Below are 25,479 nucleotides of genomic sequence, written 5' to 3'. Positions count from 1 at the left end.
GCTGCGTAGCTCTGAGAGGCACTGTGGCTGGAGGATGGAGCATCCTGCTGCGTAGCTCTGAGAGGCACTGTGGCTGGAGCGTGCTGCTGCGTAGCTCTGAGAGGCACTGTGGCTGGAGGCCGGAGCGTCCTGCTGCATAGCTCTGAGAGGCACTGTGGCTGGAAGCTGGAGTGTCCTGCTGTGTAGCTCTGAGAGGCACTGTGGCTGGAGGCTGGAGCGTGCTGCTGCGTAGCTCTGAGAGGCACTGTGGCTGGAGGATGGAGCGTCCTGCTGCGTAGCTCTGAGAGGCACTGTGGCTGGAGGCTGGAGCATCCTGCTGCGTAGCTCTGAGAGGCACTGTGGCTGGAGGATGGAGCGTGCTGCTGCGTAGCTCTGAGAGGCACTGTGGCTGGAGCATGCTGCTGCGTAGCTCTGAGAGGCACTGGCTGCAGGATGGAGCGTCCTGCTGCGTAGCTCTGAGAGGCACTGTTCCTGGGGGCTGGAGCGTGCTGCTGCGTAGCTCTGAGAGGCACTGTGGCTGGAGGCTGGAGCGTGCTGCTGCGTAGCTCTGAGAGGCACTGTGGCTGGAGGCATGAGCGTCCTGCTGCGTAGCTCTGAGAGGCACTGTGGCTGGAGGCTGGAGCATCCTGCTGCGTAGCTCTGAGAGGCACTGTGGCTGGAGGCTGGAGCATCCTGCTGCGTAGCTCTGAGAGGCACTGTGACTGGAGGATGGAGCGTCCTGCTGCGTAGCTCTGAGAGGCACTGTGGCTGGAGGCTGGAGCGTCCTGCTGCGTAGCTCTGAGAGGCACTGTAGCTGGAGGATGGAGCGTTCTGCTGCGTAGCTCTGAGAGGCACTGTGGCTGGAGGCTGGGGCGTCCTGCTGCGTATCTCTGAGAGGCACTGTGGCTGGAGGCTGGAGCGTCCTGCTGCGTAGCTCTGAGAGGCACTGTGGCTGGAGGATGGGGTGTCCTGCTGCGTAGCTGAGAGGCACTGTGGCTGGAGGCTGGAGCGTCCTGCTGCGTAGCTCTGAGAGGCACTGTGGCTGGAGGATGGAGTGTGCTGCTGCGTAGCTCTGAGAGGCACTGTGGCTGGAGGATGGAGCATCCTACTGCGTAGCTCTGAGAGGCACTGTGGCTGCAGGATGGAGCGTCCTGCTGCGTAGCTCTGAGAGGCACTGTGGCTGGGGGCTGGATTGTCCTGCTGCGTAACTCTGAGAGGCACTGTGGCTGGAGGCTGGAGCGTCCTGCTGCGTAGCTCTGAGAGGCACTGTGGCTGGAGGATGGAGCGTCCTGCTGCGTCGCTCTGAGAGGCACTGTGGCTGGAGGATGGAGCGTCCTGCTGCGTAGCTATGAGAGGCACTGTGGCTGGAGGCTGGAGCGTCCTGCTGCGTAGCTCTGAGAGGCACTGTGGCTGGAGGATGGGGTGTCCTGCTGCGTAGCTGAGAGGCACTGTGGCTGGAGGCTGGAGTGTCCTGCTGCGTAGCTCTGAGAGGCACTGTGGCTGGAGGATGGAGTGTGCTGCTGCGTAGCTCTGAGAGGCACTGTGGCTGGAGGATGGAGCATCCTGCTGCGTAACTCTGAGAGGCACTGTGGCTGTAGCATGCTGCTGCGTAGCTCTGAGAGGCACTGTGGCTGCAGGATGGAGCGTCCTGCTGCGTAGCTATGAGAGGCACTGTGGCTGGAGGCTGGAGCGTCCTGCTGCGTAGCTCTGAGAGGCACTGTGGCTGGAGGATGGGGTGTCCTGCTGCGTAGCTGAGAGGCACTGTGGCTGGAGGCTGGAGCGTCCTGCTGCGTAGCTCTGAGAGGCACTGTGGCTGGAGGATGGAGTGTGCTGCTGCGTAGCTCTGAGAGGCACTGTGGCTGGAGGATGGAGCATCCTGCTGCGTAACTCTGAGAGGCACTGTGGCTGTAGCATGCTGCTGCGTAGCTCTGAGAGGCACTGTGGCTGCAGGATGGAGCGTCCTGCTGCGTAGCTCTGAGAGGCACTGTGGCTGGGGGCTGGATTGTCCTGCTGCGTAACTCTGAAAGGCACTGTGGCTGGAGGATGGAGCGTCCTGCTGCGTAGCTCTGAGAGGCACTGTGGCTGGAGGCTGTTGCGTCCTGCTGCGTAGCTCTGACAGGTACTGTGGCTGGAGGCTGGAGCGTGCAGCTGCGTGAGGCTGCCGGTCTCTTGAGGCTGTCAGGCAGGGAGCTGTATAAATGCTTAATGGGCCTGGCTAAAGACGTACAATGGTTTGCACCTTGACAGGCTTGCTTGGATGGCTTTGGCAGTGGCAAAATGGGTCTGGAAGAGAATCTGTGGTTGGCAAGCCTGTATATCTCTATCTACCTGCCTGCCAGTGGGCAAATGGCTGTTATGTGACCAACCTACCTGCCTGCCAGCAGGCATGGGGCTGTTATGTGACCAACCTACCTGCCTGCCTGCCAGCGGGCAAATGGCTGTTATGCGACCAACCTACCTGCCTGCCAGTGGGCATGGGGCTGTTATGTGACCAACCTACCTGCCTAACAGCGGGCAAATGGCTGTTATGTGACCAACCTACCTGCCTGCCAGCGGGCAAATGGCTGTTATGTGACCAACCTACCTGCCTGCCAGCAGGCATGGGGCTGTTATGTGACCAACCTACCTGCCTGCCTGCCAGCGGGCAAATGGCTGTTATGCGACCAACCTACCTGCCTGCCAGTGGGCATGGGGCTGTTATGTGACCAACCTACCTGCCTGCCTGCCAGCGGGCAAATGGCTGTTATGCGACCAACCTACCTGCCTGCCAGTGGGCATGGGGCTGTTATGTGACCAACCTACCTGCCTGACAGCGGGCAAATGGCTGTTATGTGACCAACCTACCTGCCTGACAGCGGGCAAATGGCTGTTATGTGACCAACCTACCTGCCTGCCAGTGGGCAAATGGCTGTTATGTGACCAACCTACCTGCCTGCCAGCAGGCATGGGGCTGTTATGTGACCAACCTACCTGCCTGCCTGCCAGCGGGCAAATGGCTGTTATGTGACCAACCTACCTGCCTGCTTGTAGTGTATTCGAGGTTTTACGAGGCTTCCAAAGTTTGTTATTACCACTTAAATGTCAGACTGTATTTGCCCTAAAGAAAAATGTATCAACCCACATAATCCACATAATAAATCACATTTCCTGTTGCTGCAGCATTATTTTCCTGCTGTGAGAAACTGGCCAAATGTAGATCCTATCTCTCACACTGACTGTCAGCAGTGTTGTGGTACAGCTCAAACTTCAAGCCTGGTGTGTGCATGTTATGGACTGTTTATATAGGGCCTAGGTTAATGTCTTCTTATGGTCCATCAACTGTTTATATAGGGCCTAGGTTAATGTCTTCTTACTGGGCTGTGTGTTTTGGTAGGTCAGATGGGGCTGTGTGTTTTGGTAGGTCTTACATGGCTGTGTGTTTTGGTAGGTCAGATGGGACTGTGTGTTTTGGTAGGTCAGATGGGACTGTGTGTTTTGGTAGGTCAGACGAGGCTGTCTGTTTTGGTAGGTCAGACAGGACTGTTTGTTTTAGTAGGTCAGGTGGGGCTGTGTGTTTTGGTAGGTCAGATGGGGCTGTGTGTTTTAGTAGGTCAGGTGGGGCTGTGTGTTTTGGTAGTTCAGACAGGACTGTTTGTTTTAGTAGGTCAGGTGGGGCTGTGTGTTTTGGTAGGTCAGACAGGATTGTGTGTTTTAGTAGGTCAGGTGGGGCTGTGTGTTTTGGTAGGTCAGATGGGGCTGTGTGTTTTAGTAGGTCAGGTGGGGCTGTGTGTTTTGGTAGGTCAGGTGGGGCTGTGTGTTTTGGTAGGTCAGACAGGACTGTGTGTTTTGGTAGGCCAGACAGGACTGTGTGTTTCGGTAGGTCAGACGGGGCTGTGTTTTGGTAGGTAAGATGGGGCTGTGTGTTTTGTTAGGTCAGATGGGGCTGTGTGTTTTGGTAGGTCAGATGGGACTGTGTGTTTTGGTAGGTCAGACAGGACTGTGTGTTTTGGTAGGCCAGACAGGACTGTGTGTTTCGGTAGGTCAGACGGGGCTGTGTTTTGGTAGGTAAGATGGGGCTGTGTGTTTTGTTAGGTCAGATGGGGCTGTGTGTTTTGGTAGGTCAGATGGGACTGTGTGTTTTGGTAGGTCAGACAGGACTGTTTTGGTATGTCAAACAGGGTTGTGTGTTTTGGTAGGTCAGATGGGGCTGTGTGTTTTGGTAGGTCAGACAGGATTGTGTGTTTTGGTAGGTCAGGTGGGACTGTGTGTTTTGGTAGGTCAGATGGGGCTGTGTGTTTTGGTAGGTCAGATGGGGCTGTGTGTTTTGGTAGGTCTTACATGGCTGTGTGTTTTGGTAGTTCAGACAGGGCTGTGTGTTTTGGTAGGTCAGACAGGATTGTGTGTTTTGGTAGGTCAGATGGGGCTGTGTGTTTTGGTAGGTCAGACAGGATTGTGTGTTTTGGTAGGTCAGGTGGGACTGTGTGTTTTGGTAGGTCAGGTGGGACTGTGTGTTTTGGTAGGTCAGACAGGATTGTGTGTTTTGGTAGGTCAGATGGGGCTGTGTGTTTTGGTAGGTCAGACAGGATTGTGTGTTTTGGTAGGTCAGGTGGGACTGTGTGTTTTGGTAGGTCAGATGGGGCTGTGTGTTTTGGTAGGTCAGACAGGATTGTGTGTTTTGGTAGGTCAGGTGGGACTGTGTGTTTTGGTAGGTCAGATGGGGCTGTGTGTTTTGGTAGGTCAGATGGGACTGTGTGTTTTGGTAGGTCAGACAGGACTGTTTGTTTTAGTAGGTCAGATGGGGCTGTGTGTTTTAGTAGGTCAGGTGGGGCTGTGTGTTTTGGTAGGTCAGATGGGGCTGTGTGTTTTGGTAGGTCTTATATGGCTTTTTTGTTTTGGTAGGTCAGACAGGACTGTTTGTTTTAGTAGGTCAGATGGGGCTGTGTGTTTTAGTAGGTCAGGTGGGGCTGTGTGTTTTGGTAGGTCAGACAGGACTGTGTGTTTTGGTAGGCCAGACAGGACTGTGTGTTTCGGTAGGTCAGACGGGGCTGTGTTTTGGTAGGTAAGATGGGGCTGTGTGTTTTGTTAGGTCAGATGGGGCTGTGTGTTTTGGTAGGTCAGATGGGACTGTGTGTTTTGGTAGGTCAGACAGGACTGTGTGTTTTGGTAGGCCAGACAGGACTGTGTGTTTCGGTAGGTCAGACGGGGCTGTGTTTTGGTAGGTAAGATGGGGCTGTGTGTTTTGTTAGGTCAGATGGGGCTGTGTGTTTTGGTAGGTCAGATGGGACTGTGTGTTTTGGTAGGTCAGACAGGACTGTTTTGGTATGTCAAACAGGGTTGTGTGTTTTGGTAGGTCAGATGGGGCTGTGTGTTTTGGTAGGTCAGACAGGATTGTGTGTTTTGGTAGGTCAGGTGGGACTGTGTGTTTTGGTAGGTCAGATGGGGCTGTGTGTTTTGGTAGGTCAGATGGGGCTGTGTGTTTTGGTAGGTCTTACATGGCTGTGTGTTTTGGTAGTTCAGACAGGGCTGTGTGTTTTGGTAGGTCAGGTGGGACTGTGTGTTTTGGTAGGTCAGGTGGGACTGTATGTTTTGGTAGGTCTTACATGGCTGTGTGTTTTGGTAGGTCAGATGGGACTGTGTGTTTTGGTGGGTCAGACGGGGCTGTGTGTTTTGGTAGGTCAGATGGGGCTGTGTGTTTTGGTAGGTCAGACAGGACTGTTTGTTTTAGTAGGTCAGATGGGGATGTGTGTTTTGGTAGGTCAGGTGGGACTGTGTGTTTTGGTAGGTCTTACATGGCTGTGTGTTTTGGTAGGTCAGATGGGTCTGTGTGTTTTGGTAGGTCAGACGGGGCTGTGTGTTTTGGTAGGTCAGATGGGACTGTGTGTTTTGGTAGGTCAGATGGGACTGTGTGTTTTGGTAGGTCAGACGGGGCTGTGTGTTTTGGTAGGTCAGACAGGACTGTTTGTTTTAGTAGGTCAGGTGGGGCTGTGTGTTTTGGTAGGTCAGATGGGGCTGTGTGTTTTGGTAGGTCTTACATGGCTTTTTTGTTTTGGTAGTTCAGACAGGGCTGTGTATTTTGTTAGGTCAGACAGGACTGTGTGTTTTGGTAGGTCAGACAGGACTGTGTGTTTTGGTAGGTCAGACGGGGCTGTGTGTTTTGGTAGGTCTTACATGGCTGTGTGTTTTGGTAGGTCAGATGGGACTGTGTGTTTTGGTAGGTCAGACGGGGCTGTGTGTTTTGGTAGGTCAGATGGGACTGTGTGTTTTGGTAGGTCAGATGGGACTGTGTGTTTTGGTAGGTCAGACGGGGCTGTGTGTTTTGGTAGGTCAGACAGGACTGTTTGTTTTAGTAGGTCAGGTGGGGCTGTGTGTTTTGGTAGGTCAGATGGGGCTGTGTGTTTTGGTAGGTCTTACATGGCTTTTTTGTTTTGGTAGTTCAGACAGGGCTGTGTATTTTGTTAGGTCAGACAGGACTGTGTGTTTTGGTAGGTCAGACAGGACTGTGTGTTTCGGTAGGTCAGACGGGGCTGTGTGTTTTGGTAGGTAAGATGGGGCTGTGTGTTTTGTTAGGTCAGATGGGGCTGTGTGTTTTGGTAGGTCAGATGGGACTGTGTGTTTTGGTAGGTCAGACAGGACTGTTTTGGTATGTCAAACAGGGTTGTGTGTTTTGGTAGGTCAGATGGGGCTGTGTGTTTTGGTAGGTCAGACATGACTGTGTGTTTTGGTAGGTCAGGTGGGACTGTGTGTTTTGGTAGGTCTTACATGGCTGTATGTTTTGGTAGGTCAGATGGGACTGTGTGTTTTGGTAGGTCAGATGGGGCTGTGTGTTTTGGTAGGTCAGATGGGGCTGTGTGTTTTGGTAGGTCAGACGGGACTATGTGTTTTGGTAGGTCAGATGGGGCTGTGTGTTTTGGTAGGTCAGACAGTGCTGTGTGTTTTGGTAGGTCAGATGGGGCTGTGTGTTTTGGTAGGTCAGATGGGACTGTGTGTTTTGGTAGGTCTTACATGGCTGTATGTTTTGGTAGGTCAGATGGGACTGTGTGTTTTGGTAGGTCAGATTTGGCTGTGTGTTTTGGTAGGTCAGATGGGGCTGTGTGTTTTGGTAAGTCAGATGGGGCTGTGTGTTTTGGTAGGTCAGACGGGACTGTGTGTTTTGGTAGGTCAGACAGGACTGTGTGTTTTGTAGGTCAGATGGGGCTGTGTGTTTCGGTAGGTCAGATGGGGCTGTGTGTTTTGGTAGGTCAGACAGGACTGTGTGTTTTGTAGGTCAGACGGGACTGTGTGTTTTGGTAGGTCAGATGGGACTGTGTGTTTTGGTAGGTCAGACAGGACTGTGTGTTTTGGTAGGTCAGACAGGACTGTGTGTTTTGTAGGTCAGATGGGGCTGTGTGTTTCGGTAGGTCAGACGGGACTGTGTGTTTTGTAGGTCAGATGGGGCTGTGTGTTTCGGTAGGTCAGACGGGACTGTGTGTTTTGGTAGGTCAGATGGGACTGTGTGTTTTGGTAGGTCAGATGGGGCTGTGTGTTTTGGTAGGTCAGATGGGACTGTGTGTTTTGGTAGGTCAGACAGGACTGTGTGTTTTGGTAGGTCAGACAGGACTATTTTGGTAGGTCAAACAGGGTTGTGTGTTTTGGTAGGTCAGATGGGGCTGTGTGTTTTGGTAGGTCAGACATGACTGTGTGTTTTGGTAGGTCAGGTGGGACTGTGTGTTTTGGTAGGTCTTACATGGCTGTATGTTTTGGTAGGTCAGATGGGACTGTGTGTTTTGGTAGGTCAGATGGGGCTGTGTGTTTTGGTAGGTCAGATGGGGCTGTGTGTTTTGGTAGGTCAGACGGGACTATGTGTTTTGGTAGGTCAGATGGGGCTGTGTGTTTTGGTAGGTCAGACAGTGCTGTGTGTTTTGGTAGGTCAGATGGGGCTGTGTGTTTTGGTAGGTCAGATGGGACTGTGTGTTTTGGTAGGTCTTACATGGCTGTATGTTTTGGTAGGTCAGATGGGACTGTGTGTTTTGGTAGGTCAGATTTGGCTGTGTGTTTTGGTAGGTCAGATGGGGCTGTGTGTTTTGGTAAGTCAGATGGGGCTGTGTGTTTTGGTAGGTCAGACGGGACTGTGTGTTTTGGTAGGTCAGACAGGACTGTGTGTTTTGTAGGTCAGATGGGGCTGTGTGTTTCGGTAGGTCAGATGGGGCTGTGTGTTTTGGTAGGTCAGACAGGACTGTGTGTTTTGTAGGTCAGACGGGACTGTGTGTTTTGGTAGGTCAGATGGGACTGTGTGTTTTGGTAGGTCAGACAGGACTGTGTGTTTTGGTAGGTCAGACAGGACTGTGTGTTTTGTAGGTCAGATGGGGCTGTGTGTTTCGGTAGGTCAGACGGGACTGTGTGTTTTGTAGGTCAGATGGGGCTGTGTGTTTCGGTAGGTCAGACGGGACTGTGTGTTTTGGTAGGTCAGATGGGACTGTGTGTTTTGGTAGGTCAGATGGGGCTGTGTGTTTTGGTAGGTCAGATGGGACTGTGTGTTTTGGTAGGTCAGACAGGACTGTGTGTTTTGGTAGGTCAGACAGGACTATTTTGGTAGGTCAAACAGGGTTGTGTGTTTTGGTAGGTCAAACAGGGTTGTGTGTTTTGGTAGGTCAGATGGGGCTGTGTGTTTTGGTAGGTCAGACAGGACTGTGTGTTTTGGTAGGTCAGGTGGGACTGTGTGTTTTGGTAGGTCTTACATGGCTGTATGTTTTGGTAGGTCAGATGGGACTGCGTGTTTTGGTAGGTCAGATGGGGCTGTGTGTTTTGGTAGGTCAGATGGGACTGTGTGTTTTGGTAGGTCTTACATGGCTGTGTGTTTTGGTAGGTCAGATGGGGCTGTGTGTTTTGGTAGGTCAGACGGGACTATGTGTTTTGGTAGGTCAGATGGGGCTGTGTGTTTTGGTAGGTCAGACAGTGCTGTGTGTTTTTGTAGGTCAGATGGGGCTGTGTGTTTTGGTAGGTCAGATGGGACTGTGTGTTTTGGTAGGTCTTACATGGCTGTATGTTTTGGTAGGTCAGATGGGACTGTGTGTTTTGGTAGGTCAGATTTGGCTGTGTGTTTTGGTAGGTCAGATGGGGCTGTGTGTTTTGGTAGGTCAGATGGGGCTGTGTGTTTTGGTAGGTCAGACGGGACTGTGTGTTTTGTAGGTCAGACGGGACTGTGTGTTTTGGTAGGTCAGATGGGGCTGTGTGTTTTGGTAGGTCAGATGGGGCTGTGTGTTTTGGTAGGTCAGACGGGGCTGTGTGTTTTGGTAGGTCAGACAGTGCTGAACAAGGCTATTCCTCAGGAGGATGAGACTAGAGGGACTGACATGCATGCTGCTGCACAGGAAACGACTGGTGTGTGTGTGGTTGAGGGGCTGGTTATAGACTGGTCTGCTGACAGAGACAAACAGGAAGGAAGTTAGCAGGTGTGTGACTGTGTGTGTACTGTATGCTTTTTTTTCCGATTCCTCTGAAACAGGACAGGGGCAGTGTTTGCCTGACCTACCTGTGCAGGTCAGGCAAACTGTGTTTGTTTGTGTGTGTGTGTGTTTTTGTGTGTGTGTGTGTGTGTGTTTTTGTGTGTGTGTGTGTGTGTGTGTGTGTGTGTGTGTGTGTGTGTGTGTGTGTGTGTGTGTGTGTGTGTGTGCGTGTGTGTGTGTGCGTGTGTGTGTGTTTGGTTTCACATTTCTGTGTTACACAAATTGATTGCAGCTGTGTGTATGCATGTTTTGCACACTACAAAATTGTATGTGTATGTGTGTGGGGTTTCATATCATTATTAATAGTTTGGTTTCTATAGTATTATCTGTCTGATGATTCCCCTGACCACGCATTGTTAGCAATGAGGACAGAGGACAGACCTTTTCACCTCACTCTCTTCTTCACACTTTAATGGTATGTGTGTGTGTGTGTGTGTGTGTGTGTGTGTGTGTGTGTGTGTGTGTGTGTGTGTGTGTGTGTGTGTGTGTGTGTGTGTGTGTGTGTGTGTGTGTGTGTGTGTGTGTGTGTGTGTGTGCGTGTGTGTGTGCTCTACTCTGGATAAACAGAGCAGTCATTTAATTTTAAAAGCTCTCATCAATATTAGAGGACAGGAGGCAGGGAGTGTTTCTCCAAAACATTCACTGCATCAGCTCAAAACCAGAGAGAGAGAGAGAGCGGGGGGGAGTGAGAGAGAAGGGGAGTGAGAGAGAGAAAGAAAGAGAAGGGGAGTGAGAGAATACAGTTTCTCTATGTTGATGAACAGGAGGGAGAGCATTGTTGCTAAGGGGAAGGGAGTTAGTCTCTTAATATTTAGATGGAGGGAGGAGTTTGAGTGGCTGAAGAGCTGGAGCTTTCAGCATCCTCCTAGAGAGAGAGAGAGATACCCACTAATTATCAACATCCAGAAAAGAGCCGTCAAATTCAAATCTACAATGGAATGGTTCAAAAATAAACATATCCAGGTGTTAGAATGGCCAAGTCAAAGTCCAGACCTGAATCCAATCGAGAATCTGTGGAAAGAACTGAAAACTGCTGTTCACAAATGCTCTCCATCCAACCTCACTGAGCTCGAGCTGTTTTGCAAGGAGGAATGGGAAAAAATGTCAGTCTCTCGATGTGCAAAACTGATAGAGACATACACCAAGCGACTTACAGCTGTAATCGCAGCAAAAGGTGGCGCTACAAAGTATTAACTTAAGGGGGCTGAATAATTTTGCACGCCCAATTTTTCAGTTTTTGATTTGTTAAAAAAGTTTGAAATATCCAATAAATGTCGTTCCACTTCATGATTGTGTCCCACTTGTTGTTGATTCTTCACAAAAAAATACAGTTGTATATCTTTATGTTTGAAGCCTGAAATGTGGCAAAAGGTCGCAAAGTTCAAGGGGGCCGAATACTTTCGCAAGGCACTGTATATGTTAATTAGATAGGCTAAATCAACCTCTCTCCATCTCTCTTTTTCTGTCCCAACACAGACTGTAGTTACAGATGTTCTATGCTAATCTGACCAGTTTCTCACAGCAGGACAATAATCCTGCAGCAACAGGAAATGTGAATTATTATGTGGATTATAATTAATGGACATTTTTGTAGGGGTTGATACATTTTTTGTTTAGTCTGACATTTTAAAGTGGAAATGACAACATTTAAAATCCTTTTTAAACCTTGAATACACTGAAAATGTGCCTTTCCTGCTGCACAGGAAAATTCCCAGTGACAACAGAGGGATCAAATTAACATAGAACATCTGTATTGATGAATTAGTGATATGGGCTCGGCCTGGGATAATCACCCTCTTACAAACACACACACAAAGGCAAGGTCCCTGGCAGGGAATCTGTGTGTTATCCCAAATATATTTTTGGTTAAGATGTTTCAGAGTTGTGTTATTCAAAGTTATGTGTTGTCTGTCTCACAGTTGTGTTGTGTGTGTTTCACCAGAGGAGGAGAGGAGGGTCCGGGCCAATGACAGAGAATACAACGAGAAGTTTCAGTATGCGGTAAGAGAGATAGTTTGTGTGTTTGTGTGCGTACATGATTATATATGTGTATTTATGTTTAAGTACATTACATGACTAATCATAGACCAACATTTTCTATTTTTGAAGTAATTAGTATTTCACATTTAGAACATACCTTCCTCTATTCCCCCTTCTCTTTATCTCTCTTTATTTCTCTTTATCTCTCTCTCTCGCTCTCTATCTCTCTCAGAGTAACTGTATTGTGACGTCTAAGTACAACGTCATCACCTTTCTGCCCGTCAACCTGTTTGAACAGTTCCAGGAAGTGGCCAACACCTACTTCCTCTTTCTGCTCATACTGCAGGTAAGATGGAAGCAGGGAGAGGAAGTGGAGGTATGGGGAGGGCAGAGAGAGACGGGGATAAAGCAATGGAGGGAGAGGAAGTGAAGACAGGGGTGCTGTAAAGGGGGGTGGGCTAGAGATGAGTGGGGAGGGGAGAAAGAGAGGCTATCAGTTTTCACCACACTGAAGGACACAGCAGGTACATCGTAGAGACTGCTTTCTTCTCTTTCTTTCTCCCCTTCCTCCCTCCTCTCGCTTTCCTCTCTTTCTCTCCCCTTCCTCCCTCCTCTCGCTCTCCTCTCTTTCTCTCCCCTTCCTCCCTCCTCTCGCTTTCCTCTCTTTCTCTCCCCTTCCTCCCTCCTCTCGCTCTCCTCTCTTTCTCTCCCCTTCCTCCCTCCTCTCCTCTCTTTCTCTCCCCTTCCTCCCTCCTCTCGCTCTCCTCTCTTTCTCTCCCCTTCCTCCCTCCTCTCGCTCTCCTCTCTTTCTCTCCCCTTCCTCCCTCCTCTCGCTCTTCCTCCCCTTTCTCCTGCCCCCTCCCTCTCTGTTTCCCTCTTTCTCTCCCTCCCTCTCCTTTCTCCTGCTCCCTCCCTCCCTCTGTTTGCCCCTCTCTCTCCCTCCCTCTCCTTCCTCCTGCCCCCCTCCCTCTCTGTTTCCCTCTCTCTCTCCCTCCCTCTCCTTTCTCCTGCCCCCCTCCCTCTCTGTTTCCCCCCCCCCCCCTCTCCTTCCTCCTGCCCCCCTCCCTCTCTATTTCCCTCTCTGTTTCCCTCTCTCTCTCCCTCCCTCCCTCTCCTTCCTCCTGCCCCCATCCCTCCCTCTCTCTCTCTCTCTCTCTCTCTCTCTCTCTCTCCCTCCCTCTCTCTCTCTTTCTCTCTCTCTCTCTCTCTCTCTCTCTCTCTCCCTCCCTCTCCTTCCTCCTGCCCCCATCCCTCCCTCTCTGTTAATCTCTCTCTCTCTCTCTCTCTCTCTCTCTCTCTCTCTCTCTCTCCCTCCCTCTCCTTCCTCCTGCCCCCATCCCTCCCTCTCTGTTCATCTCTCTCTCTCTCTCTCTCTCTCTCTCTCTCTCTCGCTCCCTCTCTCTCTCCAGTTGATTCCTCAGATCTCGTCTCTCTCCTGGTTCACCACCATAGTGCCTTTAGTCCTGGTGCTCAGCATCACTGCAGTAAAGGATGCCACCGATGACTACGTGAGTGTCTGTCACACACACACATACACACACACACACACTAGGGCTGTGACGATTATGGAATTTGGGGTAACAATGAATTGTCACGCAAATGGGAATGGTTATTGTTATAATTGTAATTTAGGTTGAATAATCTTTAGAGCTTGTAATGCATCATAATGCGTCTGTAAAAAGTGCTATGACGACCTAATGATTACAACACAGCTTTGGTGAAACCCCTGTCTCAAAAACAAATGGTTCTGACCGTTTGGAACTTTGGAAAATGAAGCTTCTCCCGACTGTGCCTTTCTGATCGTAAAATGATTACCAGCTTTACCGACTTCATGTAAAATGATTACCAACTTTACCCACTTCATGTAAAATGATTACCAACTTTACCCACTTCATGTAAAATGAATATCAACTTTACCAACTTCATGTAAAATAATTACCAACTTTACCCACTTCATGTAAAATGATTACCAACTTTACCCACTTCATGTAAAATGATTACCAACTTTACCCACTTCGTGTAAAATGATTACCAACTTTACCCACTTTGTGTAAAATGATTACCAACTTTACCCACTTCATGTAAAATGATTATCAACTTTACCCACTTCGTGTAAAATGATTACCAACTTTACCCACTTCATGTAAAATGATTATCAACTTTACCGACTTCATGTAAAATGATTACCAACTTTACCCACTTCGTGTAAAATGATTACCAACTTTACCCACTTCATGTAAAATGATTATCAACTTTACCCACTTCATGTAAAATGATTACCAACTTTACCCACTTCATGTAAAATGATTACCAACTTTACCCACTTCATGTAAAATGATTACCAACTTTACCCACTTCATGTAAAATGATTACCAACTTTACCCACTTCGTGTAAAATGATTACCAACTTTACCCACTTCATGTAAAATGATTACCAACTTTACCCACTTCATGTAAAATGATTACCAACTTTACCCACTTCGTGTAAAATGATTATCAACTACCCACTTCATGTAAAATAATTACCAACTTTACCCACTTCATGTAAAATTATTACCAACTTTACCCACTTCATGTAAAATGATTACCAACTTTACCCACTTCATGTAAAATGATTACCAACTTTACCCACTTCATGTAAAATGATTACCAACTTTACCCACTTCGTGTAAAATGATTACCAACTTTACCCACTTCATGTAAAATGATTACCAACTTTACCCACTTCGTGTAAAATGATTATCAACTTTACCCACTTCATGTAAAATAATTATCAACTTTACCCACTTCATGTAAAATGATTACCAACTTTGCCCACTTCATGTAAAATGATTACCAACTTTACCCACTTCATGTAAAATGATTACCAACTTTACCAACTTCATGTCAAATGATTACCAACTTTACCCACTTCATGTAAAATGATTACCAACTTTACCCACTTCATGTAAAACGAAAAACTGCTACTGGGTGAACTGTATCTAGTTGAATATAAAGTTGAATGCCCCGTCTCCTAAAATAAATGTCTTAAGATGTGCAGATCATGACTATTATTTTGAAGTTTTTGTCCGTAATTGTTGGTTGATAATTGTAACTGTCCTAACTTACACTATTCAAAACACATACTATTTGGAGAGAAAAACATGTCAACTCTTGTCTCCTTCAGTTCCGTCACAAGAGTGACAACCAGGTGAACAACCGGCAGTCTCAGGTCGTCATCCAGGGCTCGTAAGTCTCCTCTACACTCAGCAATACAGCCACTCATCTAGTAGAGTCTACACTCAGCAATACATACAGTCTTCTAGTCCAGTCTACACTCAGCAATACAGACAGTAATCTAGTCCAGTCTACACTCAGCAATACAGCCATTCATCTAGTAGAGTCTACACTCAGCAATACAGACAGTCTTCTAGTCCAGTCTACACTCAGCAATACAGACAGTCATCTAGTACAGTCTACACTCAGCAATACAGCCATTCATCTAGTAGAGTCTACACTCAGCAATACAGACAGTCATCTAGTACAGTCTACACTCAGCAATACAGACAGTCATCTAGTCCAGTCTACACTCAGCAATACAGACAGTCATCTAGTAGAATCTAAACTCAGCAATACAGCCATTCATCTAGTAGAGTCTACACTCAGCAATACAGCCATTCATCTAGTACAGTCTACACTCAGCAATACAGCCATTCATCTAGTACAGTCTACACTCAGCAATACAGACAGTCTTCTAGTCCAGTCTACCCTCAGCAATACAGACAGTCATCTAGTACAGTCTACACTCAGCAATACAGACAGTCATCTAGTACAGTCTACACTCAGCAATACAGACAGTCCTCTAGTCCAGTCTACACTCAGCAATACAGCCATTCATCTAGTACGGTGTACACTCAGCAATACAGCCATTCATCTAGTCCAGTCTACACTCAGCAATACAGACAGTCTTCTAGTACAGTCTACACTCAGCAATACAGACAGTCTTCTAGTCCAGTCTACACTCAGCAATAAAGACAGTCTTCTAGTCCAGTCTACACTCAGCAATACAGACAGTATTCTAGTCCAGTCTACACTCAGCAATACAGACAGTCTTCTAGTCCAGTCTACACTCAGAAATACAGACAGTCACTTCTGCTGCTGACCAATACTCATGCTGTTCTCTTCACACATTGTAAGCTGTTTATATTTATAATTTAGTTCCTCCTTCTTTCTCTTTCTTTCTACCTACCTACCTACCTACCTACCTACCTACCTACCTACCTACCTACCTACCTACCTACCTACCTACCTACCTACCTACCTACCTACCTACCTACCTCACTCCCTCACTCCCTCACTCCCTCACTCCCTCCCTCCCTCCCTCCCTCCCTCTCTCTCTCTCTCTCTCTCTCTCTCTCTCTCACCCTCCCTCCTTCTCTCCCTCCCTCCCTCTCTCTCTCTCTCTCTCTCTCTCTCCCTCTCACCCTCCCTCCTTCTCTCCCTCCCTCTCTTTCTCTCTCTCTCCCTCCCTCGTTTCTCTCTCAGTCTTCAGAAGGAGAAGTGGATGAATGTAAGAGTGGGTGATATCATTAAACTGGAGAATAACCAGTTTGTGGCAGTAAGTGTATGTCATTCAATCATCAACATAATGTATCACTCACACACACACACACACACACACACACACACTGGTCATGATTCATTTACAACTGTTGTAATGTACTCTGTCATAACACGTTTTTTATGGTGCAGTGCAATGGTTTGATATATATACAAGCACTTACCGGTATTGAGATTCATTCATGGTGGTTTTAAAGGCTTCCATAAAGGCGATGTAACACACAGCATATTTCAGCCAAACAATCTCTACACTAAGGTTAACTTTCAATGTACTGTACTAGTAGCGTGTTAGCCAGAGCTTCTGGAATGTGTTAGCCGTGTTAGATGGCCATGCTAGAAGGAACAGAGTGGTATTATCAGAAATGCTAGTGTGTTAGCGGATGCTAATGCTAGCTGATGTTTCTCTTCAGGCTGACCTTCTCTTACTGTCCAGTAGTGAGCCTCATAGCCTCTGTTACATCGAGACCGCAGAGCTAGATGGGTAAGAACACACCATAACACACAGCACAGTCCAATAAAGCACAACACAGTGATCCTCAGTGATGCTCAGTGATGGTTTGTGAGTTCATATACAGTGTGTGTGTGTGTTGTGTTTGTGCAGGGAGACCAATATGAAGGTGCGTCAGTCTCTGTCTGTGACTGCAGAGCTGGGAGACCCCAACAGCCTGGCCTCTTTTGATGGTAGGAAGTCTCTTTCTATTGGTCTCTGTGTCTTTCACACATCAGAGGTCAGCAGGTCCACTCTGCAACCAAGCACTTAGCACCCACACTGCCCAGCATCACACACACACACACCCTCCGTTGTCAGCGCTTAACACCCCCAGTCTCTCCATTCCCCACAGACACACTCGTTTTCCTCATCAGCATGGTTCACCCACACATCTCTCCTCACCTGCTCAGCAGAAAGCATTACTGCAAGCAAGTTGGTCTGTGTGTGTGTGCCTGTGTGTGAGTGTCTGCATGTGTCTGCGTGTTTGCTAGCACAGTGCCCATAGCAAGTCATTTTAATTCAATAGTCCTAAAGTGGAATGTGGCTGAAACACTGTCTGAAACACAGCTGAACTCTGCCCTCTGTGGTGATGTTGAATATGTATTCATTACTTTTGTGAAGCAGAGGCTGATGTAGTAAACAGTGTGTTGTGCTGCTGAGGTGGTTTCTAAAAGCTGTTACTGAGGTGGGATGGTGAGATGATGATGGAGAGAACACTGTACTGTATCTAGGTGAGATGATGATGGAGAGAACACTGTACTGTATCTAGGTGAGATAATGATGGAGAGAACACTGTACTGTATCTAGGTGAGATGATGATGGAGAGAACACTGTACTGTATCTAGGTGAGATAATGATGGAGAGAACACTGTACTGTATCTAGGTGAGATGATGATGGAGAGAACACTGTACTGTATCTAGGTGAGATGATGATGGAGAGAACACTGTACTGTATCTAGGTGAGATGATGATGGAGAGAACACTGTACTGTATCTAGGTGAGATGATGATGGAGAGAACACTGTACTGTATCTAGGTGAGATGATGATGGAGAGAACACTGTACTGTATCTAGGTGAGATGATGATGGAGAGAACACTGTACTGTATCTAGGTGAGATGATGATGGAGAGAACACTGTACTGTATCTAGGTGAGATAATGATGGAGAGAACACTGTACTGTATCTAGGTGAGATAATGATGGAGAGAACACTGTACTGTATCTAGGTGAGATGATGATGGAGAGAACACTGTACTGTATCTAGGTGAGATGATGATGGAGAGAACACTGTACTGTATCTAGGTGAGATAATGATGGAGAGAACACTGTACTGTATCTAGGTGAGATGATGATGGAGAGAACACTGTACTGTATCTAGGTGAGATGATGATGGAGAGAACACTGTACTGTATCTAGGTGAGATAATGATGAGAGAACACTGTACTGTATCTAGGTGAGATAATGATGGATAGAACACTGTACTGTATCTAGGTGAGATAATGATGGAGAGAACACTGTACTGTATCTAGGTGAGATAATGATGGAGAGAACACTGTACTGTATCTAGGTGAGATGATGATGGAGAGAACACTGTACTGTATCTAGGTGAGATGATGATGGAGAGAACACTGTACTGTATCTAGGTGAGATGATGATGGAGAGAACACTGTACTGTATCTAGGTGAGATAATGATGGAGAGAACACTGTACTGTATCTAGGTGAGATAATGATGGAGAGAACACTGTACTGTATCTAGGTGAGATGATGATGGAGAGAACACTGTACTGTATCTAGGTGAGATGATGATGGATAGAACACTGTACTGTATCTAGGTGAGATGATGATGGAGAGAACACTGTACTGTATCTAGGTGAGATGATGATGGAGAGAACACTGTACTGTATCTAGGTGAGATGATGATGGATAGAACACTGTACTGTATCTAGGTGAGATGATGATGGAGAGAACACTGTACTGTATCTAGGTGAGATAATGATGGAGAGAACACTGTACTGTATCTAGGTGAGATAATGATGGAGAGAACACTGTACTGTATCTAGGTGAGATAATGATGGAGAGAACACTGTACTGTATCTAGGTGAGATAATGATGGAGAGAACACTGTACTGTATCTAGGTGAGATGATGATGGAGAGAACACTGTACTGTATCTAGGTGAGATAATGATGGAGAGAACACTGTACTGTATCTAGGTGAGATAATGATGGAGAGAACACTGTACTGTATCTAGGTGAGATAATGATGGAGAGAACACTGTACTGTATCTAGGTGAGATAATGATGGAGAGAACACTGTACTGTATCTAGGTGAGATGATGATGGAGAGAACACTGTACTGTACCTAGGTGAGATGATGATGGAGAGAACACTGTACTGTATCTAGGTGAGATGATGATGGAGAGAACACTGTACTGTATCTAGGTGAGATGATGATGGAGAGAACACTGTACTGTATCTAGGTGAGATGATGATCAAATCAAATCAAATCAAATGTATTTATATAGCCCTTCGTACATCAGCTGATATCTCAAAGTGCTGTACAGAAACCCAGCCTAAAACCCCAAACAGCAAGCAATGCAGGTGTAGAAGCACGGTGGCTAGGAAAAACTCCCTAGAAAGGCCAAAACCTAGGAAGAAACCTAGAGAGGAACCAGGCTATGTGGGGTGGCCAGTCCTCTTTTGGCTGTGCCGGGTGGAGATTATAACAGAACATGGCCAAGATGTTCAAATGTTCATAAATGACCAGCATGGTCGAATAATAATAAGGCAGAACAGTTGAAACTGGAGCAGCAGCACAGTCAGGTGGACTGGGGACAGCAAGGAGTCATCATGTCAGGTATTCCTGGGGCATGGTCCTAGGGCTCAGGTCAGTTGAAACTGGAGCAGCAGCACGGCCAGGTGGACTGGGGACAGCAAGGAGTCATCATGTCAGGTAGTCCTGGGGCATGGTCCTAGGGCTCAGGTCCTCCGAGAGAGAGAAAGAAAGAGAGAAGGAGAGAATTAGAGAACGCACACTTAGATTCACACAGGACACCGAATAGGACAGGAGAAGTACTCCAGATATAACAAACTGACCCTAGCCCCCCGACACATAAACTACTGCAGCATAAATACTGGAGGCTGAGACAGGAGGGGTCAAGAGACACTGTGGCCCCATCCGAGGACACCCCCGGACAGGGCCAAACAGGAAGGATATAACCCCACCCACTTTGCCAAAGCACAGCCCCCACACCACTAGAGGGATATCTTCAACCACCAACTTACCATCCTGAGACAAGGCTGAGTATAGCCCACAAAGATCTCCGCCACGGCACAACCCAAGGGGGGGGGGGGGGGGCCAACCCAGACAGGATGACCACATCAGTGAATCAACCCACTCAGGTGACGCAACCCCCTCCAGGGACGGCATGAGAGAGCCCCAGTAAGCCAGTGACTCAGCCCCTGTAATAGGGTTAGAGGCAGAGAATCCCAGTGGAGAGAGGGGAACCAGCCAGGCAGAGACAGCAAGGGCGGTTCGTTGCTCCAGAGCCTTTCCGTTCATCTTCACACTCCTGGGCCAGACTACACTCAATCATATGACCCACTGAAGAGATGAGTCTTCAGTAGAGACTTAAAGGTTGAGACCGAGTTTGCTTCTCTGACATGGGTAGGCAGACCGTTCCATAAAAATGGAGCTCTATAGGAGAAAGCCCTGCCTCCAGCTGTTTGCTTAGAAATTATAGGGACAATTAGGAGGCCTGCGTCTTGTGACCGCAGCGTACGTGTAGGTATGTACGGCAGGACCAAATCAGAGAGATAGGTAGGAGCAAGCCCATGTAATGCTTTGTAGGCTAGCAGTAAAACCTTGAAATCAGCCCTTGCCTTGACAGGAAGCCAGTGTAGAGAGGCTAGCACTGGAGTAATATGATCAATTTTTTTGGTTCTAGTCAGGATTCTAGCAGCCGTATTTAGCACTAACTGAAGTTTATTTAGTGCTTTATCCGGGTAGCCGGAAAGTAGAGCATTGCAGTAGTCTAACCTAGAAGTAACAAAAGCATGGATTCATTTCTCTGCATCATTTTTGGACAGAAAGTTTCTGATTTTTACAATGTTACGTAGATGGAAAAATGCTGTCCTTGAAATGGTCTTGATATGTTCTTCAAAAGAGAGATCAGGGTCCAGAGTAACGCCGAGGTCCTTCACAGTTTTATTTGAGACGACTGTACAACCATTAAGATTAATTGTCAGATTCAACAGAAGATCTCTTTGTTTCTTGGGACCTAGAACAAGCATCTCTGTTTTGTCCGAGTTTAAAAGTAGAAAGTTGGAGAGAACACTGTACTGTATCTAGGTGAGATGATGATGGAGAGAACACTGTACTGTATCTAGGTGAGATGATGATGGAGAGAACACTGTACTGTATCTAGGTGAGATGATGATGGAGAGAACACTGTACTGTATCTAGGTGAGAATATTGTGTGTCTGAAAACCTGTATTAGCTGTAAAGTGTGTGATAAAGGTGTGTGTGTGTGTTGCTGGTACAGGTGAGGTGGTCTGTGAGCCTCCCAACAACAAGCTGGACAGGTTCTGTGGTCTTCTGTGCTGGAGAGATTGTAAATACCCCCTGAGCAACCACAACATGTTACTACGAGGCTGTGTTCTCCGCAACACAGAGACCTGCTACGGACTGGTCATCTTTGCAGGTTGGTCCTTCTGTGTGTGTGTGTGTGTGTGTGTGTGAGTGTGTGTGTGTGTGTGTGTGAGTGTGTGTGTGTGTGTGTGTGTGTGTGTGTGTGTATGTGTGTGTGTGTGTGTGTGTGTGTGTGTGTGTGTGTGTGTGTGTGTGTGTGTGTGTGTGTGTGAATGTGTGAATGAGTGAGTGTGTGTGAGTGTGTGAGTGCGCGAGTGTGTGTGAGTGTGTGTGTGTGTGTGTGTGAGTGTGTGTGTGAGTGTGTGTGTGTGTGTGTGTGTTTGTGAGTGTGTGAATGTGTGAATGAGTGAGTGTGTGTGAGTGTGTGCGTGAGTGTGTGTGTGAGCGCGTGTGAGTGTGTGTGTGCGCGCGTGTGAGTGTGTGTGAGTGTGTGTGTGTGAGTGTGTGTGTGGGTGTGTGTGTGTGTATGTATGTGTGTGTTTTTGTCTAACCAATTCCTCTTTCTATATCTCTCTAACCAGGCCCAGACACCAAGCTGATGCAGAATAGTGGTCGCACCAAGTTCAAACGCACAAGCATCGACCGCCTCATGAACACACTGGTGCTCTGGGTAGGAGACCCCACACCTCCCCTTCTGTTTGGCCATACTTGTTTCACATCTACTTCTAATATAAAACAAGACTATAAATGGCCTTCTGGTTTCTCCAGAAACTCTACTTTTCTAGTTTAGCTTGACATTTTGAAATTAAAATAAGGTACATATATTTAGCCTAATCTTTACCCTCTCTCCCTCCCTCTCCCCCTCTCTCTCCCCTCTCGTCCTCTCTCTCCCCCCTCTCTCCCCTCTCTCCCTCCCTCTCCCCCCCTCCCTCTCCCCCTCTCTCTCCCTCTCTCTCCCTCCCTCTCCCCCTCTCTCTCCCCTCTCTTCCCCCCTTTCTCCCCTTCTCTCCCCCTCTCTCTCCCTCCCTCTCCCTTTCTCTCCCCTCTCTCCCTCCCTCTCCCCCTCTCTCTCCCCTCTCTCCCCTCTCTCCCTCCCTCTCCCCCTCTCTCTCCCTCTCTCTCCCTCCCTCTCCCCCTCTCTCTCCCCTCTCTTCCCCCTTTCTCCCCTTCTCTCCCCCTCTCTCTCCCTCCCTCTCCCTCTCTCTCCCCTCTCTCCCCTCTCTCCCTCCCTCTCCCCCTCTCTCTCCCTCCCTCTCCCTCTCTCTCTCCCCTCTCTTCCCCCCTTTCTCCCCTTCTCTCCCCCTCTCTCTCCCTCCCTCTCCCTTTCTCTCCCCTCTCTCCCTCCCTCTCCCCCTCTCTCTCCCCTCTCTCCCTCTCTCTCCCCTCTCCCCCTCCCTCTCCCCCCTCTCTCTCCCCTCTCTCCTTCTCTCTCCCCCTCTCTCTCCCCTCTCTCCCTCCCTCTCCCCCTCTCTCTCCCCTCTCTTCCCCCCTTTCTCCCCTTCTCTCTCCCTCTCCCTCCCTCCCTCTCCCCCCTCTCTCTCCCCTCTCTTCCCCCCTTTCTCCCCTTCTCACCCCCTCTCTCTCCCCTCTCTCCCTCCTCTCTCTCCCCGTCCCAGATCTTTGGCTTCATGGTGTGTATGGGTGTGATCCTGGCTGTGGGGAACGCTGTGTGGGAGAGAGAGGTGGGTTCTCTGTTCCAGAGTTACCTGGCCTGGGACCTGCCTGTAGACAACTTCCTGTTCTCTGCTTTCCTCTCCTTCTGGTCCTACGTCATCATTCTCAACACCGTGGTGCCCATCTCACTCTACGTCAGGTCAGGAATACTTTATGTCAGGTTATAAGCCCTCTATGTCAGGTAATAACATCTCTATGTCAGGTAATAAAACCTCTATGACCCTTTTAGTCAAGGGAGATGAGTGACAGTAACGGTCAAGATGCTTCATCAGTACTTTACTTTCTGTGGATTATGGAACAAGTTAGTATTTCAATCCACAACTGATGTTAGTGTGTGGTACTGACCCACCTGTACTGATAACTGACTTACTAAGAGCTGTTGTTTGTTGGTTTCTTTATGTGTTAGTGTGTTTGTGTGTTAGTCTGTTGTGTGTGTTTGTATGTGTTGTGTGGACTGCAATCTATCTGCAATCCCAAACAAGTTAAAGAGGGCTTCCTGTTGAATTATCATTATTTTTTCTCCCTCCCTCCCTCCCTCCCTCCCTCCCTCCCTCCCTCCCTCCCTCCCTCCCTCCCTCCCTCCCTCCCTCCCTCCCTCCCTCCCTTTGTCTCTCTCCAGTGTGGAGGTGATTAGGCTGGGTCATAGTTACTTTATAAACTGGGACAGGAAGATGTTCTGTCCACAGTGTAACACAGCAGCTGAAGCCAGGACCACCACTCTCAACGAGGAACTGGGACAGGTGAGGAACATCCTGCACCCTACTGTTGTTCATCTACACTAGATCCTTGTATCTCTGTGTTGGAGAATGTTAGCCTAAAGCCTGTGGTGTGTCTGGATGCAGGTCCAGTATGTCTGTGGTATCTTGATAACCCCCCCATTGAAACAGGTGGAGTACATCTTCAGTGACAAGACAGGAACTCTCACTCAGAACATCATGAGCTTCAGCAAGTGCTCTATCAATGGACATGCCTATGGTGGGTATACTACACTATATACTACATGATATACTACACTATATACTACAGTCTATCCGATTTAAGGTGGGTATACTACACTATATACTACACTATATACTACTATATACTACACTCTATATTACACTATATATGACACTATATACTACACTATATACTACTATATACCTCACTATAAACTACACTATATACTACCGTCGATCAGATTTAAGGTGGGTATACTACACTATATACTACTATATACTACACTATAAACTACACTATATACTACAGTCTATCAGATTTAAGGTGGGTATACTACACTATATACTACTATATACTACACTATAAACTACACTATATACTACAGTCTATCAGATTTAAGGTGGGTATACTACATATATACTACCGTCTATCAGATTTAAGGTGAGTATACTACATATATACTACAGTCTATCAGATTTAAGGTGAGTATACTACATATATACTACAGTCTATCAGATTTAAGGTGGGTATACTACATATATACTACAGTCTATCAGATTTAAGGTGGGTATACTACACTATATACTACTATATACTACACTATAAACTACACTATATACTACAGTCTATCAGATTTAAGGTGGGTATACTACATATATACTACAGTCTATCAGATTTAAGGTGGGTATACTACATATATACTACAGTCTATCAGATTTTTTAAAAACTGATACAAATACACCTTATGGAACAGCAAGGACTGTGAAGAGTCACACACACAGGTACAAACACATACAACATACACACTATACACAAAACATACACACTATACACACAACTTAGACACTATACACACACGTATACACACATACACTCTATACACACACGTACACCTGGATTGTGTGTAATAGTAGAGTAGTGGCCTGAGGGCACACGCTTAATGTGGTGTGAAATCTGTTGTTAAATGTGTTTTAATGTTTAAAAATGGTATTATAATGTATATTACTGCCTTAATATTTGCTGGACCCCAGGAACAGTAGCTGCTGTCTTGGCAGGCACTAATGGGGATCCATAATAAACCCCAGGAAGAGTAGCTGCTGTTTTGGCAGGCACAAATGGGGATCCATAATTAACCCCAGGAAGTGTAGCTGCTGCCTTTAGCAGGCACTAATGGGGTTCCATAATAAACCCCAGGAAGAGTAGCTGCTGCCTTTAGCAGGCACTAATGAGGATCCATAATAAACCCTAGGAAGAGTAGTTGCTGTCTTGGCAGGAACTAATGGGGATCCATAATAAACCCCAGGAAGAGTAGTTGCTGCCTAATGGGGATCCATAATAAACTCCAGGAAGAGTAGCTGCCGCCTTGGCAGGAACTAATGGGGATCCATAATAAACCCCAGGAAGAGTAGCTGCTGTCTTGGCAGGAACTAATGGGGATCCATAATAAACCCCAGGAAGAGTAGTTGCTGTCTTGGCAGGAACTAATGGGGATCCATAATAAACCCCAGGAAGAGTAGTTGCTGTCTTGGCAGGAACTGATGGGGATCCATAATAAACCCCAGGAAGAGTAGTTGCTGTCTTGGCAGGAACTAATGGGGATCCATAATAAACCCCAGGAAGAGTAGTTGCTGCCTTGGCAGGAACTAATGGGGATCCATAATAAACCCCAGGAAGAGTAGCTGCTGTCTTGGCAGGAACTAATGGGGATCCATAATAAACCCCAGGAAGAGTAGTTGCTGTCTTGGCAGGAACTAATGGGGATCCATAG

At 47.6% G+C, this 25,479-nt stretch overlaps 1 protein-coding gene across 5 annotated transcripts in view; it reads left to right on the top strand.

Moving 5' to 3' along the window:
* Nucleotides 1-25,479, top strand: part of LOC110520786 (phospholipid-transporting ATPase ID) — a 98,983-nt gene that overhangs the window by 33,602 nt on the left and 39,902 nt on the right. For 3 of the 5 annotated variants that reach the window (XM_036967387.1, XM_036967380.1, XM_036967377.1), the window contains 12 exons: nt 11,383-11,441; nt 11,653-11,766; nt 12,830-12,928; nt 14,587-14,648; nt 15,945-16,017; nt 16,430-16,500; nt 16,621-16,700; nt 21,052-21,210; nt 21,680-21,768; nt 22,715-22,911; nt 23,392-23,512; nt 23,660-23,747. In XM_036967387.1, the coding sequence (XP_036823282.1) occupies nt 11,383-11,441; nt 11,653-11,766; nt 12,830-12,928; nt 14,587-14,648; nt 15,945-16,017; nt 16,430-16,500; nt 16,621-16,700; nt 21,052-21,210; nt 21,680-21,768; nt 22,715-22,911; nt 23,392-23,512; nt 23,660-23,747 (1,212 nt within the window). The remainder of the gene's footprint in view (nt 1-11,382; nt 11,442-11,652; nt 11,767-12,829; nt 12,929-14,586; nt 14,649-15,944; nt 16,018-16,429; nt 16,501-16,620; nt 16,701-21,051; nt 21,211-21,679; nt 21,769-22,714; nt 22,912-23,391; nt 23,513-23,659; nt 23,748-25,479) is intronic. The other 2 variants (XM_036967403.1, XM_036967394.1) reach the window with 1 other exon arrangement.

Source organism: Oncorhynchus mykiss, chromosome 3, assembly GCF_013265735.2.
Source record: "Oncorhynchus mykiss isolate Arlee chromosome 3, USDA_OmykA_1.1, whole genome shotgun sequence".
Classification (NCBI taxonomy): Eukaryota; Metazoa; Chordata; class Actinopteri; order Salmoniformes; family Salmonidae; genus Oncorhynchus; species Oncorhynchus mykiss.
The sequence above is the reverse complement of the archived record's forward strand: the minus strand, read 5'-3'. Positions and strand labels throughout refer to the sequence as shown.